This window comes from Amblyomma maculatum, chromosome 1 (genome assembly GCF_055883805.1).
Source record: "Amblyomma maculatum isolate TAMU_Amacu chromosome 1, ASM5588380v1, whole genome shotgun sequence".
NCBI lineage: Eukaryota > Metazoa > Arthropoda > Arachnida > Ixodida > Ixodidae > Amblyomma > Amblyomma maculatum.
The window spans coordinates 227667498-227689119 of NC_139344.1; the positions used below are offsets into that span (position 1 = coordinate 227667498).

A 21622-nucleotide genomic window follows, 5' to 3' on the forward strand; every position below is an offset into this window, starting at 1 on the left:
AAATCATGAGGCATGAGAACTGTCAGGCGCCAGCAGCACAAACCACTCCACTTCTCAAGCACGAATCTCATTGTCTTTTCTCCTTTTCAACTTGCAATTATATATATAACAAACAAAGTCTTTTCTCAACCAAGCAGTGTACACACATTAGTGATGTCCTTGGGCTAAGAAGCTGGCGCTAATTTTGTAATGACATATTATAAATTATTTATTTGCATCACGACTAATGTTTTTCATGCTATTGCTTTCAATACTACTTCTCTGGTTCTTTTTCCTAAATTTTTTACTGTCTGCTCACCACATGTGACCTATACATGTGGCTGAACGGCACTGTAACAAAAACTCTGCTTAGCTACACAGCTTAATAGGACCTGCACCTAAAAAGGGCCCTACCAACTACTGGCCAGAAAAGTGATTAAAATATGTCTCACTCTCAGTCATACACACCCCCGAACATGCGCGCGATTGGAGTCCCCACACTAGTCATTAAAATCCACCCTGCATTTCTTGTTGTATGTCTAAGTTGTATAAACCATGCTACCAAAGGCCAGCATTTTTTATGCCGAAAGTAGAATTTCATCTTTTACATTCATCCTTTAAGCAAGGTCCCAGTTGAGAAACCACAGTCAAAATGCCAACAGCACTGCTATACCTTTAAGTATGAGCCCAAGGACAGGCTGTCATAGGTGACGCCATGAAGTTAGCTATGAATGATACGAGCTAGAAACTCATTCCTAAAAAGGACCGTGGATGGATCATCCTTTTTAAGCATGGAAAGTTAACGGAAAATTTTTTTGAGATGACATCTGTTATTAGCTGCACCACAAACTCCCCAGACACGTAATCACTTCTTGTGGCTGATTCAGCATGCTCAGCAATGAAAAACACTATTTGCTGCCAAACAAGCAAAAAAGAAAGATGCTTTTCTTTCACCTGTGAACTCAAGTAAAGGGAGAACTTGTGAAGACCTTCATCATGTTGGTTGAGAAGAGGAAAAATTTTAAAGAAGCGCTCCACAGAAGCAATATCGCCTTCGTTGACTGCCTCTTTAAACTTTTTCATCACTATCACACGAAGCCTGTTCTCAGCTTCACGGAGTGATGAAAATGCCTCTTCTAAGCTGCTACCTGAAAAAGAAAAAAAGAATAACGAACATTGTATAACTGCAAATTGTGGACGTTTTTTTCTCAATGCAACACCCGGGCTTTGAAGGATGCTGCAATGAAGGGCTCCGGATTAGTTTCGATCACCTGGGGTTCTTTAACGTGTGCTACGGTGTCGCACAGCAAAACATTAAAGCATTTCGCCTACACTGAAATGTGGCCACAACAGCCGGGATCGAACATGTGACCACAGGATCAGCAACAGAATGGCAAAACCACCGAGCCATACAACGGGTAGTGAAACAAAACATCACTCTAGCAAAACAGATTTATTTAGTAATGTGCATGAACCTTTTTCCCTGTATGAAAAAATATGATTACTTAGCTAACTTCCCATATAACATTTCTAAATCTATAAACAGTGAAAAATTCTAACAAATAATTTTTTTCAGTAATACTACGCTAACGTAGCGTGCTTACCTAAAGTGTTCAATTTTAGGCATCGTACATGGCTTTTATCCCAAACTCACACATGATTACAAACGACACCAGTGACGAGCTCCAGATTATTTTCAACCACCTTGGGTTTATTATTGTGCACTGACATCATGCAGCACACAAGCAATTTTTAATTATGCCTCCAACAAATATGGCCACCATGATTGAGCTTCAGTCCTGCAACCTTGCGCTTAGCAGCTGAAAACGATTACCACCAAAACCACCTTTATTTTATCATAACTCCAATTTTTAGTTACAGCTAGAAAGTTACATTTCAGGATGCATTAGACACTTTCAGTAGCAGTTTATATAACCACATTCGCATTATATGGAAGTGCTGAACATGGCACTTATGGTCAGTAAAATGTGCGCTGACCTTCTTGAATATCGGCTGTGGACCTCTTCAAGACAGACTCATCCAGGCTCAAAAATCGATGAATATGTGCTGCTGCCTGTAAATCACCCGCCAAACATGAAACAAATTACCGTGAAGTTCGATGGCCAAATACCTTGTTCACTATGAATAAAGAGTAAATACCTGTTCATAGTCCTCATTCTGTAATGCAGTCTGGACACCATCAGTGCAGAACTTCAGGTCTAAGATATCTTCAACCCTCTGGACACATTCCGTCACTCGGCTCTGCAGAGTGGAGTAATTTTAAACTGACAAAGCAAATGGCTAACTGTTTGTTACATTTTTCTTTCAAAATGCAGTCACAGTAAAGTATAAAAGAACAAAATCATGCAGCTTGCAACATGTAACCTTTTTTATGCATTACAAATGCACATCGTGGACTACATGGATTACCATCTCCACTAAGAGCATGTCTAAGGACCAAAGGTAACCCCTTTCAGGTACACTTTACAAACGACTCTAACTTTCTTGAGCTGAACAACCTGGGCACTTATGAAAGGCTTTCCACATATTAAAAGGAAAAAAATAACAGAATGACAGCCTTAACCAGCTCAAGCCCGTTGCTGAACAAAACTCTTGAACTGCTATGTTGACTAGTTCTCCACAGCACTAAGTACAGTCAAACCCACTTATAGCAATATCGAAGTACCAAGCAAATATCACTTGTAACCGGTCTATGCAAAAAAAAAAATTACAAACTTCAGAGCACCTAATGAAAGAAAAGTAGCTCATAATGTTGACTCCTTTCCACAAAAAAAAAACCTCTCAGTCAGCTCTGACTGGTTCATGGCATATTTAGTTCACATCTCCCTGCAGGCGGCCTAACTAGCCCGCATGCCTAAGTGAAGAACCATTAGCAAAAATGAAGTCCCGGGGTGACTGTAAGATGTTTTTGCATATGTTCCTGTTCATCGTCGCTGTTGGTTAAATTCTAATTTTTTGCAATTGCATCGTCACCATGCAAGAATTCTTCCAAGTCTCGACATGCTATTGTCTCCATTACATCAGTGCTGGCATACCAAACAAAGCCCCCTTTCCAGAAGCAATTCTCGATAATCCTATGAGCTCGCAAACGGCGAAAAGGAAAAAGAAAACCATACTTTTAAGGCACATGCACCTCAGTCACTGACGAAGTTACACACGGTGCATGTCCCAGTGCCTCGGTGCATTTTCAACCAGGAGCACACCCTTAGAAACATCATTAAAGGACTGCGTCATTGAAGCAGACAGTCTGCAGACAATCTTTTCTGCTTCCCCTGCAGCATCGCGGTACGTAACCGTCCTTGGTGCACATGACACTTGTATGCGTGGCTGCGTGGGATTTTCACTTTCACAGCACCAGGACGATCGGTCGATCAGCTCTACCAGCTTCTCATGCAGATGCCTTTTTTGTTCTGTGAGTATGGATTGACTAGTGTGGTTGTAATATTTCTGTGTTTCTTCTTTTTAAGGTTGGCTCTCAGTGACAAGATTTAATAGTTCATAATGTGCTATGACAGCACTGTTATAAGCGGTTTATTTAACCGTAGAAAACATGGTAAAGTTGACAGTGCTGTGGTAGTCCATTGTTATATCCAATATACTGTTCTAAAAAGTATTGCTATAAGTGGGTTTGACTGCAGTTAACGAATTTTTAATGTGATAGCATTATAGTGCACATCTGCCAAAAACACCAGGTCCATGACAATGAAATTTCCTGACTGATCAAAACAGCTGTGACAATCCGTGCTGTCATTCATGCAACACTGTGAAGAGCCTTCTAAGAAAGAAAAGTACACCTACGGAAAAGAAAAATGGTGAAACGGTAACTGAACCACTGCCCTTTCAGTTGCAAGCTAGGCATGCTACCTCTATATCAATGGTTGGTTGGTTTATGGATTTAAGGAGTTAAAAGTTTATGCGAATAGTGGTGCTAAGTGGTCCGACCTCGTTGGTTCACAAACTGGAGTGTATAGTATAACGGAACAAAAGCTTAAAGTTGTACTGTGGCACCAGAGTGCCGCTGATGTATCACAATAAGGCAACCTTGAGTTTGGTTTGGTTTAGCTTATGGGGTTTAATGTCCCAAAGTGACTCAGGCTATGAGAGATGTGGCAGTGAAGGGCTCCTGAAATTTCGGCCACCTGGGGTTCCTTAATGTGCCTTAACATCACACAGCACTTGGGGTTTTTGCCTCCATTAAAAAGCAGCTGCCGAGGCCGGGATTCAATCCCGCATCCTTGGCCACAGTCAAGAGCCCTAACCACTGCTCCAACTCAGCGGGGCAATGTGACCTTGAGCGATGCTAGCATTAGAGATAACGCTCTAAAAGCACTTTGCATTTGCAATCAAATATTACAAACAGCTGTGCATTGAAATAAACATTACAAAAAGTAGACCTTTTCTGAAATAGTCGGTAGAGAAAAGAAAAGCATCTGCACTTTGTATGAGTGACTTACTTTGGTGACGTGAGCTCAATCACAAAAATTATGGTTTCTGACAGTCTAAACTCCTGAGAAGTAAATGTATTCCTGGTGCTGTATAGATGTCTCATAAACCTCTTCTCGCATTTATTATACCTCGTCATTATTTCTGTGTCACAAATACAGCAACAGATATCCTACAATCCCTACACAAAATGCACTAGAGTAATGCAATATATACGGCCAAACATTGTCACCTTTGCTAGGTCTAACTGCCGAACTTTGCTGCTAATGTTCTCGGCAAGAGTAGAAGTAAAAGATATCATGTTTGCAAGTTGCTCTGCATCTCCATAGACTAGTTGGAACGTTGGCCTGAAAGGAAAAAAAAATACGCTGAGTGACATGCCAGCATTTGAATACAAGTGCACATTGAAACCCCCAAAATACATGCTCATTACAAAAGGATTTAGGCTACTTGCGGCCCACACAATCACTAACAGTAAGTAATGCAACTCTTCACCACTGTGCTCTGTAAAAAATGCTAGGGGCACTTTGGACCCCTAAAGTATGATGAGGCGAAAGCCTTTGTAGCGCGGTGGCCTGTAGTCCTCCACTACGGAACCTCTCTATCTCTCTTTTTTCATTCCCACCTTCCTCCTTTTCTTTGCAGCTCGGTTCAGGTATCCGCAGAAAATTGTGACAGATACGCCTTTTCGAGGAAGTGCCGAATGAAAGGCGCCGCACGGACGCCTGATTCGAACGCCCCACGGGTTCAGCTTCGTATATGCATGCACTGTCTGATATGTATATGCATACCAGTCGTGACGTCATGACCGAATGTGACGTCATTATGACGTCAGTTCCGGTTGTTAGGCATGACCGGATAGATGACATCACATCTGATCATGATGTCAAAGCCGATGACGTAACCATGTGATGCCGTCATAGTGAGTTATCTCTGTCATTACCCATGACTATTTAGTAATGACTAATTAGTACCAGCTATTGTCTAGTCATTAGTACTGGTTAGTGACTAGATGTCATCAAACTAAAGCGTTACGGAAGGATAGACAGAAACGATCGTGGCCGTGAGCATGAACCAGGCTTTCACCTTAAAAGGTTGTTTATACACAAGTTATAGTTCATATCTTATGTTGTTCAGCACTCTGGGGCTGTACAAAGCAAAAGTTGACCAAGTTGGACTGGATGCCAAGCCATAAAGCAAATATGTACATATGTACAGTGCTGTTTTCAATGTGCATAAACAACGAAAAAAACTAAGAAATATTACACAATGGTTTTATAAACTGCACAACCTTCATGCTCCACTTTTATGCAAGACAATCTATTTTGCATAACAATCTCATTAATCCAATGCTGGGAATGAGAATTTGGGGCAGGCATTGAAGGAGGTGAAGTTTAGAGCAACTTCCGTGTATTCTGGCAGCAGGAGTACGATGGCAAGAAATAAGGCCTTCATGTGAATTTATGTGCTAGATTAAAAAGGTGCCCCTTGAATAGAAGCGAATACCTCAAAGCAAAACATGAGCAATGGAGAGCTTACAAGTGTCAACAGAAATTGCTACAGAAGAATCAGACAGAAAAGAAAAAAAAAAATCAGCTGCACGAGGTAGTAACATTGCGTTTATTCCTGTCTTTTCTGCACAGTCTTGTCGGATACCAGCAGCCATTCTCTACCTCCAGCTTCAGTCAATATTGCTTGCCTGTTTTCAAACTCTATTTTTTAAAACTCGATAGCATTATAAATTCCGTGCCACAGAAAAACCAGCGTTGGCAGCATAGACCATGAGTGAAAAATCCTGACTGGTTGACAGGGTAATGACTTCACAACTACATAACCTTGCACAAGCATTTCAGACTCCCAAACCTCATGTCAAATGTGGCATCATGCATGGAATAAAAGTTATCAAAATGTGACATGTATGTAATGCGAATTAAATGCATACCTGTCAACCTGGCGAGATCAAAAATCGGAAAATTTTTATTTGCAACAATGGGGGGCTAAGCCATATTTAATGTTTCAACATAAGTTTTGGGTGAGGGGGGGGGGGGGGGGGGGGGGGTACTGTTCAATGAGTCCTAATCTAAACATAAGCCACAACAGCAAGCGCATAAATGTATGCACTGAGATGTCTATGTGCAGCCGCCGAGTGTTCTCGCTGCACTTCTGCAGCCGATATAAACTGATCGGCATGGTGTCATTGGCACACTGTTTTAGCTCTTTTAATGCGAAATCATTACCTGTCCCTTTACACGCAATATGAGCGACTGTTGTTCGCCACGATGGCTCCAAAAAATGAGCTATCATGCGTCGTCGGGCATAGCGCAGCTCACCAACATGAGGCATTTGGCTGAGCACGATACAAAAGTATCAAATGGCATGATGTTTGGGCAAAGCCATGGCAACAACCCTCGACGCCAAGTGTGCTGATAGGCCACCCTTAAGTAGAGATTGAAGACAAAGCATCTACACCTACTGCGGCTGCACCGAAACGCAGGCGCCACCACATTGACCACCACCTACAAGAAATGACAATCACGCCGCAACTACTGGTCAAAATTGGCATGCCATTCTTACGCAAGCAGAGACCACTTATCTGGAGATTTAGGGCAGTGATCGTACAATAAGAAAGTTTGGTCGAAAATCGGAAGGGTTGGTAGGTATGTAAATGTCGCCGCATGTCTCATTCAAATGATTTAACTTTACAAAGATAAAGTGATTTCCTTTAAAGAGGACTAGTATAAAGATTTTTAGGCTCTAGGAGTGATTCGAACCTACCACTATTGAGTTGCAAGCCTGATACACTACTGACTAGGCTACAACACAAGGCACACTTGCACGGCTTGGGAACAAGCTGAGGTTTTTGTGTAGGCTGTGTGATCTTTCTTGCAAAGTAGTGTCTTATGATGTATGCTAATGAGTACGTGCATAATAATAAAGTACTACAGGCCGTAACCATGTCAGACCCTTAAAGAAGTATACGCACCAAATTTTCTTTAGCGTATTTCTGCTTTGGAATTCGCCTTTTTCACAAGGCCGCTATGCGCACGCGCGCCTATCTCCTGGTTGAAAATGAACCACCAACCCCAGTTGCGCATGCGCAGTTATTGGCATCCACGATTGGCGCAGCTGGAGCTGATCTCGGAGGCCATGTGCAGTTAATATTCGTGACAGGCGTATGCGACAGATGACGGTAGCTGTCAAGAACACACCACCCTTTTGCAGCCGGCTGTGTCTTCCAACGGTATTGTCAACCAGTAGCAGACAAATTTTCAACCACTCCCAGAGGGCACCACATTTTGTTAAAAAGGCAGATTGCACTTAAGACATTGCTAAAGACAGCGTGAAATTCGCCTACACTCAGTAAATAATTTATACCAACAGAATTTATTTTGCTATTTAGTTTGAGGTTACCAAACAATGGTTTTGATGTCATAAGTGAGTGTGAGATTATGAAAGGCCCACAAAAACTGCAATATAACAGCTCTTTTTCCGGTCACTGTCATTTTGAGTGTAAGAGTTTACATACAATAAAACTAGAAAAGAGCGAATATATTGTTTTCGTATGTGTCATGTGATCTCATACTTGATGTCGGTACCTTCGTTCAGCAACCTGGAACCGAAACTAAATTCGCAGAATGAAAAAATTCAATTACAAGTTATTTATTCAGTGTTGGTGAACTCCATGTGGTTATCAATGTTTACTAATGCCATATGCAGAGAAAAATTTGTGTCTCAACCCTCCTTTCACATGGCCTAATGAATAGGCTATGCCTTCAAGGACTTCCATTCTACCTATTCTACCTTGGCAGTAAACTCCCTTTTACACGAGAATGTTTATACCCATAGCATGATTATAAATTAAGGGCAAAAAGAAAGTATTGAGGAGAAGAAGAAATGCTCCTGCACCACTTTCGATGTGGTTCCCACCAAACAGCATATTATTTTTCCTTCTACTTTGTATATAATTATCTTTCTCTCTAAAATGGTTCCAGAACTAATACAGGTCAATAGCAAAAAAAAAAAAAAGGAAGAAAGAAAGAAGAAAAACGAAAGGAATCCCCTACGCTTTCCTTGGCCGTGCCAACTGTTGGCTTTTCTTTTTTTGTGCATCATAACAAGCCCCCCATTTCTCGTTCAATTTTCTGCTTAATAGCTGGCAGGGGTCTCAGGTATGGCAGTCTTGAAGCCGTAGGCATAGAGGACGTTCCGCGTGCGCCACTACGGATGAGGTTGGCGCTCGTGAGCACTCTCAAGGTTCGGTTACAGGCAACATTATTACCCAAGAAAAGTAGGTTAGACAGCCGTCGATGCAGCTCAGTTGGTAAGAGCACCAAAGGCGATATTCGGAGGTTGTGGGTTCGATCTCCATCAGCAGCGCATTGATTTCCTTCTGCTTTATATTTAATTATCATTCTCCCTACAATGATTAGAGTACTAATTCAGATAAATAGCAAACAAAAATGAAGAAATCCCCTACGCTTTCCTTGGCCTTACACCGACTGTTGGTTTCTTTCATTCATGTATCATAACGAGTCCCTCATTCCCCCTTCAATTGTCTGCTAATCAAACAACGAAATGTGGCACAAGACTGGCAAACTACACGTCAAAAGCCAAAGGTACAAAGGGTAGTCAAAGAGTAATCTTAATAACTTTCCATTTGAAAAGAAAGCAAAGTTGGGCAGATTTGTATTTCATCACTTTTTGAAGTATGTAGTTCGCAGCATGTTCAGAGCAGCTGAGCCAGTGCTTCATTAAAGCCTCGATTCTGGAAGAAAACAATTTTTCACATTTGCCGTGCAGCCACACTTGCATTTCTTTCACATCACTGTTTATGTTGAAATTTTAGACAATGACCACTTCCTTGGGAGGCCCAAAAATGTGGTAATCATAAGGCACTAAGCTAAGTGAACATGCTGGCTATCAAGGTCACTCGAGACGATTTATGATCACAAATGCACAAGCTGCGTGGTAACGCATTACTGCACTGCTATAGCACACCACAGGACAGCAAGCTGTGACATTTTGATTTAACTGCACATTTCAGGTGGCCCTTGAACAGGTCACAGTATGAACCACTGTACACGCCAAGTCTCATGGGAATGTAATACTACACAACTATCCTTCTAATGTCAGAGCAATGTCAGCATCAATTTCAAAGTGCCACAACAGCCTCTCACAGGCATCAAGTCAGTGTTCCTTTAGGTTGGTAGTAGCTTGTTTATGCACCTAACAAGTGGAAACTTTCAACAGTGTAAATCATTGCAAATGAGTTTATGCACCTTGCCACAAGTAGTCCCAAATCCCTGCGACGCCTTATTGATAGCTATTAGGCAATTTTCATAAATGATTGCTTCGACAGAACAAATAAGATCAGGCCACAGAGAGTGCATGAGCATTTGGGAATAGGTTGTATCAATCTGCACTGAAGCTAAGCTTATAAACTTTTTGCCGTTCATAATTAAGCTGAAACGACACACATGTATTCTCACACTGTACCTCCATTTTTGGATGAAAATGAACAGCTGATGCAAAATGAATTACACCCCATGCTGCTCCTCTCTTGTTCATGCTTCTAAATTTTGTCATTTTCAATTTGTTTTGGTGACATCACCTTCCTTGTCATGCAAATGAATCACAACACATTCGCCCAACATATCAGAGTGGAACTCTGTACTACAATTATTACGATCTTGTACTGCTATGCTGAGGTTAATTCCTTGACTTCTCTGTGCAATAACCAATGTGTGGTGACTGGAATGCTGCTGCAAAAGAAGTGCTGCCCCAGAATAAATTGCAGCAACAGTAGAATAAATCTCAGTGTGTTAGGACATAAGATCCACACAAATAGAGGCGAAGTGGGGAAGCATGAAGCTTGAATAAAGGAACAGACTTAATATGGGATGTTTGACAAAAGCACAAGTGGCAAGGCTGAGCTATGAAGCTTACTGTCACAAAACAACATGGGCTATGAGGGACGCACAAGTGGCAAGGCAGTAGATTAAAGGCAAGAGTGAAAATCTGCCATGCTTCAAAAGCAGACTGGGAACAGCATGTATGGCAGAGGGAACAATGGTACAAATAAGAAAAATCTCGCAATATGTTAACTTAGAAAACACTCTCATAGACCTTCATTTTTATAACCAAAATCATGCACCACACAAGGCAAAAACAAGCGAGGCATATTAGGAAATCATATTTGTCTCATTTAATGCTGAAGAAAAGAGAAAAGAAAGAAACCGAGTCATTCCAAGCGAAACGTCCCAGGCGCAAACCAACCACAGCCAATATAGACCAGTTGCAAAACCTACAAGTCAACTTCCCTGCGCGGCAGAAATTCCTGCACAATGGCGGCATAGACTTGCTTTGGGGTAATAGATCGCACATGGCCAGGCCGGTAGTGTAATTCCTCGCACACCGCGCCCATGTGTGCGCACTGTTGCCCCACTATTACCCTATTTGGTTAGGGTCCCTTATTCTAAATCATCTTTCCTCACCCCCATGGTGACAGTGCCCCCCCCCCCCCCCCCTTTTTATTCCCACGTTAAGTGAAATATTTAATACTCACGTTATTGCAGAGCATGCTTCCTTTTACAGTTTCAGGAAAGCTGGTGAGGTTGGATGTAACATTTATTTTTGTCTTTCGAGTGTATTAGATACATTTTATAACAGTTCTGGGAATATCGCATTACCTCTAGACTTATGCAGACGATGGAGGAGACCTGCTCCACTGATGTTTTTAATCATGTTATGTGTTAGCTGGAGTATTTGTAGTGAAAAAGTTCTCTCATGCAAATATTCCTTGCTTATTTTGGAGCTTTTGTGAGTAACCTGTTGTTTTAAATGTCATCATCATCATCAGCCCGATTATACCCACTGCAGGGCGAAGGCCTCTCCCATATTTCTCCACTTAACCCGGTTCTGTGCTAGCTGCATCCACTTGACCCCTGCGAACTTCTTAATCTCATCCGCCCACCTAACTTTCTGCCGCCCTCTGCAACGCTTTCCTTCCCTTAGTTTTAGCAAAAATAATTTCGAGTGCTCACTTGTCTGCATTACCAAAGAACTGCCAGTGTGCTGGAGTTGAATTTCATATTTTGTGTGGTGTTACGATGTTATAAACAAGTTATTGAATGGATACCTCGTATATCAGATCCTGTCTAGAAAATAGTTTTTAGGCTTGCGAGAGCTGCAATGAATTATACTTTTATTGCTGTGGGTTATAAAAGATTGTGTCTTTTCAGCCTTCTTGCTAATGCATTCACTTCAATGCAATGTCGAATATCTAACGCATTCTTATTTTCTTTTCATTTTCTGCTGTCTTGTCAAATTGTTAGTTTATTTGAGCACATTGCATTTTTTTAGTACATTTTAACAATCTGGTTTTTGTGATTGTTTCATCACTTTTGTTATACATCACCAATACCATGTCTTGTCTCCATTGGTCACCTATGTCTTGAAACCAAAGACAGCTGCATCAGAAAATTAGATTTTTTGCCATTTGTGTTATGAATACTTAGTGTTGCATCCCACAATAAATCTATTCTTTGCGATGGAATTCTTTTGCTAATGTCAAAATGATGAATGAGAAATTTTTTTATTTATGGAGGAAATTTAGCACATTGTTGTAATCGTCAACAACGTAGACATGCCGTTTCCTTTTTTTGTAGATCATGAAAGAAAGTTGCAGCGGTGGCGTAGCGGTAGAACATCTGCCTCGCATGCAAGAGGACCGGGGCTTAAATCCCGGTGCCGCACAATTCTCCACGGGATTTAAAAAACTTCGCGTGTCGATGGAATTGCATAAACAGCTTTGGGGTGTGACCTGATGCCGGTGAACACCTCCGGCAACGCACTCGCTCACCAGAACAGGAGTTAGCCACCCTGGTGCAGTAATTGGCCGCAATCTCTGATGATAAGCTCCATAAAACCCCGGCCCTAAGTCACCAGCGGCTGCGGAACAATTGACCACAGTGGCGGTTAGACCTGTGACGCAGCAGGGGGTGTTAAGAATTCCTGGCTCTGTTGGACAGGCCACCATTGGAAACTGACCCTGGCAACGTTTAACGCTAGAACCCTAGCTTATGAAGCTAGTTTAGCAGTGTTGTTAGAGGAACTAGAGGGTATGAAATGGGACGTCATAGGGCTTAGTGAAGTTAGGAGGCCGAATGAGGCATATACTGTACTGAAGGATGGGCATGTACTGTGTTATCGAGGCTTACCGGAGAGGCGACAACTAGGAGTAGGATTCCTCGTCAATAAGTACATTACGGGTAATATAAGATGAATTCTATAGTATTAACGAGAGGGTGGCAGGCATCGTAATTAGGCTTAATAAGCGGTATAAACTGAAGGTTCTACAGGCCTATGCACCTACATGTGGTTATGATGACCAGGCAGTTGAAAGCTTCTGCGGAGATGTAGAATCAGCAATATGCGAAAGGTAAAGACGCAGTATACTGTACTAATGGGCGACTTCAATGCCAAGGTAGGGAAAAAGCAGGCAGGAGACCAGGCAGTAGGTGACTATGGCATTGGTTCTAAGAATAGCAGGGGGGAGTTACTAGTTGAGTTTGCAGAGCGCAATAACTTAAGAATCATGAATACCTTATTCAGCAAATGGAAGAATCGGAAATGGACATGGAAAAGTCCTAACGAGGAGACTAAAAATGAAATTGACTTCATACTGTGTTCAACCCCCGCCATTATGCAAAATGTAGAGGTAATCGGGAAAGTGCGATGCAGTGACCACAGGATGATGAGGTCCCGAATTAGCCTAAATCTGAAGAAGGAACGCAACAGATTAGTAAGAAAGAAACCCATCAACGAATTAGCGGTGAGGGGGAGGGCAGAAGAGTTCAAGATCTCGCTACAGAATAGATATTTAGCTCTAACCGTGGATGGCGACATTACCCTATAAGCAATGAACAATAATCATTACTGAGTGTGTGGTAGAAGCAGGCGGTAGGATAGTTAGAGAGGATACCGGTAAGCTGTCTAAAGAGACGAAAGATTTGATTAAGAAACACCAGAGTATGAAAGCTTCCAATCTAACAGACCAGATCGAAATGGCAGAGATATCAAAGCTAATCAATAAGCGCAAGGTGGCCGATATAAGGAAGTATAACATGAAGAAAATTGAGCATGCTGTAAAGAACGGGGGAAGCCTTAAAGCGGTAAAGAAGAAATTGGGCATAGGCAAAAACCAGATGTATGTGATAAGGGACAAGGCGGGCAACGTCAGAGCAGTTTTATACAGATCTCTACAGGAGCCAAAGAAGTCAGGACCGTAACGAGATTGGCGGTGGAGAAAAACAGTCAGACGTTCCACCAGTGACGAAGGACGAGGTCAAGAAAGCATTAGAAACTATGAAAAGGGGGAAATCAGCTGGAGAGGATCAGATAACTACAGATTTGCTGAAGGACGGCGGGGATATCGTGTTAGAAAAACTGGCCACCCTGTATACACAGTGCCTGGTGCCATCGACGGTACCGGAACCATGGAAGAATGCAAACATTATCCTCATTCTTAAGAAAGGGGACTCTAAGGACCTTAAAAATTACAGACCAATCAGCTTACTGTCTGTTACGTATAAGGTATTTACTAAGGTAATTGCTAATAGAATCAGGACAACCTTAGACTGCAATCAAGCAAAGGATCAAGCAGGTTTTCGGAAATGGTACTCTACTATCGATCATATCCATACCATCAATCAGGTGATAGAAAAATGCTCGAAATATAACCAGCCCTTATACATAGCATTCATTGATTACGAAAAAGCATTTGACTCAGTTGAAACCTCGGCGGTGATGCAGGCATTGCGAAATCAGGGGGTAGACGAGCCGTACGTGAAAGTGCTGGAAGATATATATAGTGGCTGCGAGAAAGTAACAAAATTCCCATAAAAAAAAGGTGTTAGGCAAGGAGACACCATCTCCCCAGTACTATTCACAGCTTGCTTAGAGGAAGTATTCAGAGACTTGGAATGGGAGCAGTTAGGGATAAGGGTAGATGGAGAATACCTCAGTAATCTGTGATTTGCTGATGACACTGCCTTGCTAAGCAACTCGGGGGATGAACTGCAAATAATGATTGATGACATGGACAGGAAAAGTAGAAAGGTAGGCTTGAAAATCAATATGCAGAAGACTAAGGTAATGTTCAACAGCCTCGGGAAGGAACAGCAGTTTACATTAGGTAGCGGAGTACTGGAAGTAGTAGGTGAATATGTCTACTTAGGACAGGTAGTAACCGCAGATCCGGACCATGAAAAGGAAATAACAAGAAGAATAAGATTGGGATGGAGCGCATTAGGCAAGCACTTCCAGATTATTACTAGCAGCTTATCGGTATCCCTCAAGAGGAAAGTATACGACAGTTGCATCTTACCTGTACTCACCTATGGGGCTGAAACGTGGAGGCTAACCAAGAGAGTTCTACTTAAGTTGAGGACAACTCAGAGGGCTATGGAACGAAAAATGGTAGGGGTAACATTAAGAGATAGGAAGCGTGCAGAGTGGGCTAGAGAAATAACTCAGGTTACCGACATTCTAGTGGAAATTAAGAAGAAATGGGCATGGGCAGGACATGCAGTGCGAAGAGAGAATAACTGATGGTCGCTTAGGGTAACAAACTGGATTCCAAGGTAAGGAAAGCATAGCAGGGGGCAGCAGAAAGTTAGGTTGGCGGGTGAGGTTAAGAAGTTCGCTGGGGTACAGAGTCGGGTTAATTGAAGAAATATGGGAGAGGCCTTCGCCCTGCAGTGGGTATATAGTCAGGCTGATGATGATGATGATGATGAAGAAGAATTCCCCGAAAACCTTTCTCTAACAATGGCCTGTGCCAGGGGAACTGCATCCGAAGTAGGGTGGATTGTAGTAGATACATGCACTGCACCTAACTATTACCCCTGAGTCAGGTTCTGTCGTCAATGTGCATGAATTCCTGTCTCACAGGGAAGCTGACTTGTAGGTTTTGCAACTGGTCTATTTGGAAAAAAAAGTTGGCCATGTTGTCAATTATGCGAAAGGTCTTTCCCCAAAATATGTTTCTAAACAAAAAAAAAATAGTTTACATCATGCATGAAACAAAACTATTTTAGGATATTTCACTTGCATTGTACTTTTTCATGCCATTTGGTGAATGGAACAACATAGGAACTTTTTGTATTTTCCTGGGGCACTAAAGGTGTAAAATATGTGGTGTTTTAGGAAATGTTTTACATTAACTTCTAAAATGTTTCAGCTAAAATGTCTTTAAAGTTTTTCTGCGTTCCTGCAGTCAATGTTCAAAATAATTGTGGCTTGTTGAACGAAGCCGTTTTTATAACGATATGTTCCAAACTTTGTAAAAAGTGACTTCTCCAATTTCAGGCCTGCATTAGGAATCAAGGCCTTCGAGGTAAAAACATTTGAAATGGCTCATTATACACATCAACGCCTTGTAATTTAGCAGATTTTATGGGAGTAGATTTTGTTTGACGAAAGAAATTTTTTGAAATCCATAACATGCTACAGAAGCAGACACTGCAGAACTCGTAAATGCCACATTATGGTTGGCATGTGCACTCATGCTTTTTACACACTGAATGTGCTGGTGTGTCAATTCACATCAATGCAAATACAAGAAAAATGACACAATATTGTCAGTCCGGTCAGTTCGCCACATCTCATTTTGAGACGCCAGGGTACTCGGTCAAGGCAGCAAAACCTCGGTGTGAGGGCTTTGCAGTGGCAGTCAGTGGCCAGCATTCTTTAATTTTGTCTGATGTGAAGGCAGGGCAATTTACTACCCATTTCACAGCAGGAATAATGCTGCGCATGCAAGTGCTTACGGTCCCTGATAGCAGGTGAATATCGTCTACAAACTTGATTTTTCATTACTCTTCTCTCCTTAGCTTTCTGTTTTCTCATTAACTCATGTACAACTTTTCAATGCTTGAATAGTTAATGTCATAAAAATAAGGCCACCTGAGCACTCGTGTATTTCTTTAGATGCATTTCTTAAGTGTTTCAAAATTACAGGATTTCAGCATGAAGTTTTGAAATCATAGCTGGTCTGAAGGTCGAACTGTGGTTTGGTTTGGTTTGGCTTAACGTCCCAAAGCGACTCAGGTTATGAGAGATGCCATAGTGGAGGACTCCAGAAATTTTACCACCAGGAGTTCTTTAACGTGCACCATCATCACACAGCACACGAAGGATGAACTGTGAGGCACTAGGACTGCGATTACTGAAGCGGATTTTGAAGGAGATTAACTTTTCATTCTTTTCGTGTTACTTCTGGCTAAGATTAATGCATCCTCTTGTGATTTACTCCCGTAATTATACACCTTTACAAGCTTGCACTTGTCGCCAAACCTTCCAGTTTGCCACAAACTGCACCCACTGAACATTACGTGTGAAGTCCTGAAAAAAGGTTATTTTGCCAATAAATTATGGTTTCCCTCAATATAGCAGTCTCAAAGAGGTATTTTTTGTCCTTTATTTTGATGAACCCCCATCAGAAAAATACATATTTTTTTACTTCAGCTACATTTTGTTTCCCCAAGTCCTCGAGTATTGCTCTGTGACAAGTAAATGTATCAAATGTACAAAATAGTTCAAAGCGGCACGAAGGTAGCCTTCTCTGGAGCCTTAATTTTCTGCTGACTCATGACTTACACAAACAGACTCCAGACTGAATATGTGAACCTTAATATTAGGGGTGAGACGTAGGTGTTCTGCAGTGAAGTCACAGGTCTGCAAAGCATGCCACCGTGGCTAATTATGGACTTCAAAAAATGAAATCTTGGAGAGTTTAAGCTAAGACAGTAATGTATATACTGAGCCATTTCAAGTGTTTTTATCTCGAAGGTAATAATTCCTAATATATAGGCCTGAAGATCAAAAAATAAAAATAAAATCTTTTTGCGGAGTATGGAACTAATTGTTTTAAAAACCGCTTCACTTGACAACTTTAAATTATTTTGAACATTAAATACTACTTGTGAAAGTGCAAAAAAAAAAATTCTTTTGGCTGAAACATTACTCGGTTAATGAAAACAACTTCCTAAAACGTCTCAGCTTTTGCATTTTTAATGGCCAAAGAAAATACGAGTTCTTCTATTGTTCTATTCATCAAGTGACATGAAAGAACCCCCAATGCAAGTAAAATAACTTAAAACAATATCTGTCATGGCATCTTGTATTTTAGGAAACGTAGCGCAAAGAAGACAAGGACAAAATGAGAAATACACACACGAGCGCTCGTGTGTGTATCCCTCATTTTGTCCTTGTCTCCTCAGCGCTACGTTTCCTAAAATGCAAATGCACCAACTCGCCCAATTCAGCATTCTCATGGCATCTTGTCTCACGCATTATTCAACATTTTTTCTTTTTTCTTTTTATGAGGCCGACTTTTGCTTCTTCGTGGAAAATTCAAATAATGTTCACATCAAAAAAAAATTTTTCTCTGACGAAAGATCTCACAGAGTTGTGAACTAGCTCAATTTTTTTCCCGAAGAATTTGCGACGCCCAGTTTTGATGCCTGGGATGTTTCGCATGGAATTACCCAACACAGAAAGACAAACACAGGTGCCCATCTACCAACTAGGCCGTCAGATAAGTTTTTTAATGCGGCATCACTAAAGGCGCCCTGCTCTGCAGAAAATCCGATGCTGGTATTGCGAGGAAAGAATCATGGGCAGGTGGTAGTTGGGAGGTGACAGCATTGACAAGATCGTATGACATGGCAGAGCATTTGCTCTCTGTGTTGGGTGGCCTTTCGCATCACGTGGTATCTTACTAATCTATGCTGATGAGTTTGTGTGTGATAACAGAGGCACACATTAAGGCATTAGTGATTAGGCGAGCAGCAAAGTGCATGATAACAAGGATTTGAGGTAAGTTTGCAGACGGAAGGTATCAACACAGTTGTATCACACCCTCAAAGGTGGTGAAGGCAGATCTTAAGCGATCCCCAAAATTCTGAACACATATAAGTGTAGTATGTGAGGCACTAGTCATGCATCTTGCTCACGTTCATTCCATATATGCTTCTGCAGAAGGTTACACATGAGTGCATGCTGGCAGACATGATGCCAACATTATCAGCACTGCACTTCTGTCACATCAGAGTGTGATGGAGGTCCACAGGTTGCTCAACTGTTCCTTCTGTGTTAAAGCAAGGGTATCTGGCCTTCACATAGCCATAGCAGTAGTACTTGTGACCGTCCAACATCCACATCACATGACAGCCCATAGGTGGTGCCTCTGGCTAACTTTGTTGCTGTCAGGTGGGGCACACAGTTGCAACAAGCTAGTACCAAACATCTTGAAATAATGCCAAATTTAACATCTTGAAATGACTCCATGGTGCAATACCATGCATGCTTACACAGCAATAATCATGGCAGTTATGATAAAGCCACCAACAGTGACATGGCAGATCATTCGCATTGTGGAAGGGCTATGAATGCAGCCGAGACAGCATCGTGCTCTGAACGGAGACCAGAGCCCAATGCATTCAGTATGCTCAAAGCAAATACATTATTCAAGAAGATGCTCTAGTCCGAGCCAAAACATATTTCCCACCAAAAAAGCTCTCGTAACCTTCCTAAAACAGAAATACATTAATGATGCTGTTCTGCATGGCAGATAACATCCAAACCAAATGCAACAATTGTAAAAGCACAAAGTAGACCAACTGGTTCAAATCATCTGCATTACCCAGTGTGCAATCAACATGTTGTAAAGAGGTAGATGGGCACCAACAGCAGTGCATGGAAGTGGTCTGTACAGGCCAATCCAAATGAGGCTAAAAGACGGGCAAGGAAGAGGCTTCAACAGGACCTCCGAGTAATGATGACCGGGCTTGCGATGTTGGCAGTCTTCACATGAGTGGCTGCTGCACTTGAGGCGAATGTAAGCAAACATACCATGCCAATAATAGCAGAAGTGAAGCCACGCGTATGTTTCAAAAGCATCAGCATGTGTGTACTGCAGGTAATTGCAAAATAACGTGCAGATTTCTGACCTTAAATAGAGGAACAGCACATAGCGTAATGACAAATGAATAACTACAGGTAAATTCCCCTAACGCCTATTTCACACAGTGAATTCAAGACTAAGCTGAATGTACTTTATACCAAACGTAGAGGTTTCCAGGTAAATGCAGGCATAAAGCGCGCAAATGGGCTTACAAGATCTTGTGAATGTTGGTGATCTTTGCCTCCAACTCTGCTCTCTGCGCGACCAAGCCATCGAGCGCCTTGGTCGCTTGTTCCTAAGACAGAAAATGACGTGCAAAATTTTTCAAGCCCACCAGCAACCACTACACGAAATGTCAATAAGCATGCAGCAACTCAATGTAAGCGCGAATCGCATAAAACTCGTGCAGATTTAGTTGACGCCAACAGGTCCCCAAATATAGTTTGGCCTTTCTCTCTTATGACTCCCCTCACGGGGCCTCTCTTGAAGCATACACATTATGCCGTTATAACTCGAACATGAAAAGTTGAACAGCAAGGAGAAAACACTTAAAGCGTATTCGTATGGAGACGAATTCACTGGGTTCAAATGAACAATGCACGATAACTGGTGTGATTACATAAACAATTAAAAACTAAACGGGTACAGCAGCACTGCTGCCTACAAGTGGAAAAATAAAAAAGAAAAAAAAAAAGTATGCGAAACTTCGTTTGTCAGTTCCACTCCGTGAACGGCGTACGTGCACCAATAGAGGACGGTGTCCGTTCGCAACTGCAGGCTATGTACATAAAGATTAATGTTGTGGATTACGTGCAATACTTCACCTCTTCTATGCAAAGCTGTTTGTACATAAATTCAGCTTCTTCAACCGATGATATGTTATAAATAGCGTCGCCACTCAAATCCAAACTGTGCACGGAAAGTGCCATGATGACACGTGACAGGAATGCAATCAGCGTTGCTAAAACTAAAGTGCTTCAAGTGAAAGGCCGTCAAAAGTATCGCTCTTAAAGGGTTCCAAATATCACATTTTAACGACGTTTTCTTCTTTTAGAAATGCAATAAACAATAAATACGTGGATCGCCGTATTTGTCTAAAACTTCTCACTTTTTTAAATATAATTTTTTCCTCTGTCAAAGTGAACAAAGCGCAAAACATGCTGGGTGCTCCGGTGCTCTCCGACTTCTGGGCTTGCGCTCAGCGAGGAGCGCGCCTACGAAGCAGCGCTTGAAACGCGGCGCAGTCAAGCCGTCAAGCTTTAACTCAACTTTTAATTCGTGTTTTGAGCACCAATGAAGTCGTAAAAAAGGTCAGCATGATCTGTGTACATTATTGTGACCACATTCAGCACTGTATACCTGAAAAAAGAGCGAAAAAGCGTTGTAAGTGCGACCACTTCAACCAATGTCGTCTGTTCGCGCTAAGTTTAGGCTCCAATCACTTGCTTAAAGTTCGTTGGTTGCTACTTTTATCGTGCAGCCGCTACATGTGTGTCTAATATACATTAGAATAAACATATTCTGGCGGTTCTGCGTTGCCAAGAGCGTACATACATATGAGAGGACTGCCGCGCGGTTTGCGGCTGCGACGGCGAAGAGTTCAACGCATACAAATTTTAAAAGGACTCCTTTTTTTTTTCTTTTTTTTTTTTACTGTCTTTACAAAACTTTCACGTGTTACGAGCATTGCGCTGAGCAGGGGCAGCAAGGTTTTCTTGCCGAGCGATTAACAACTGTCTCAGCCTGCAAGCAAGGCACACAGTAGCTTAAACTGGGACATGCCGTTCTTAACAGTGCGTCGAGGTCGCGAAGGTTTAGGTTTACTTACCAGAGCGTCACAGCCTTAGAAGGGAACACTTCATGCTTTCTACAGCTCAACTGCTTTATTGAATAGTTTATTGAATAAATACTGCAGAAGCTGGCATGCTGCTATATAAACTGTATCACGATTAACATTATGCTAGTATAAAAACCCTTTTATTTATTGATAGCTATCAATAAGGATTGCGAGTATCATAAAAGAAATAAAAGTCTGATGCAATAGAATTTTATTTCAGCTGTATTGAAAACTGCAACTGCATCACATATGTTGCATTGTTTGCTGTGAATGTTCAGTTAGCATGTATGCATTATCTCCGAACATTCATGAAAGCAATAGTAAATGGCTGAAAAGCTCTACTAATGTGTGCCAAGGGCCTGGAAGTACTATAT

General features: G+C 41.7%; 1 protein-coding gene across 2 annotated transcripts in view; it reads right to left on the reverse strand.

Annotated features, from left to right (window-relative positions):
- Cog4 (conserved oligomeric Golgi complex subunit 4) overlaps positions 1-20391 on the reverse strand; it is an 80632-nt gene extending 60241 nt beyond the window's left edge. For both annotated transcript variants that reach the window (XM_084590472.1, XM_084590471.1), the window contains exons 1-6: positions 20236-20391; positions 19624-19706; positions 4676-4790; positions 2140-2241; positions 1978-2053; positions 934-1127 (exon numbers count right to left, since the gene is read on the reverse strand). In XM_084590472.1, the coding sequence (XP_084446598.1) occupies positions 934-1127; positions 1978-2053; positions 2140-2241; positions 4676-4790; positions 19624-19706; positions 20236-20340 (675 nt within the window). In that variant the 5' untranslated portion in view covers positions 20341-20391. The remainder of the gene's footprint in view (positions 1-933; positions 1128-1977; positions 2054-2139; positions 2242-4675; positions 4791-19623; positions 19707-20235) is intronic.
- Between the last annotated feature and the right edge of the window lie 1231 nt (positions 20392-21622).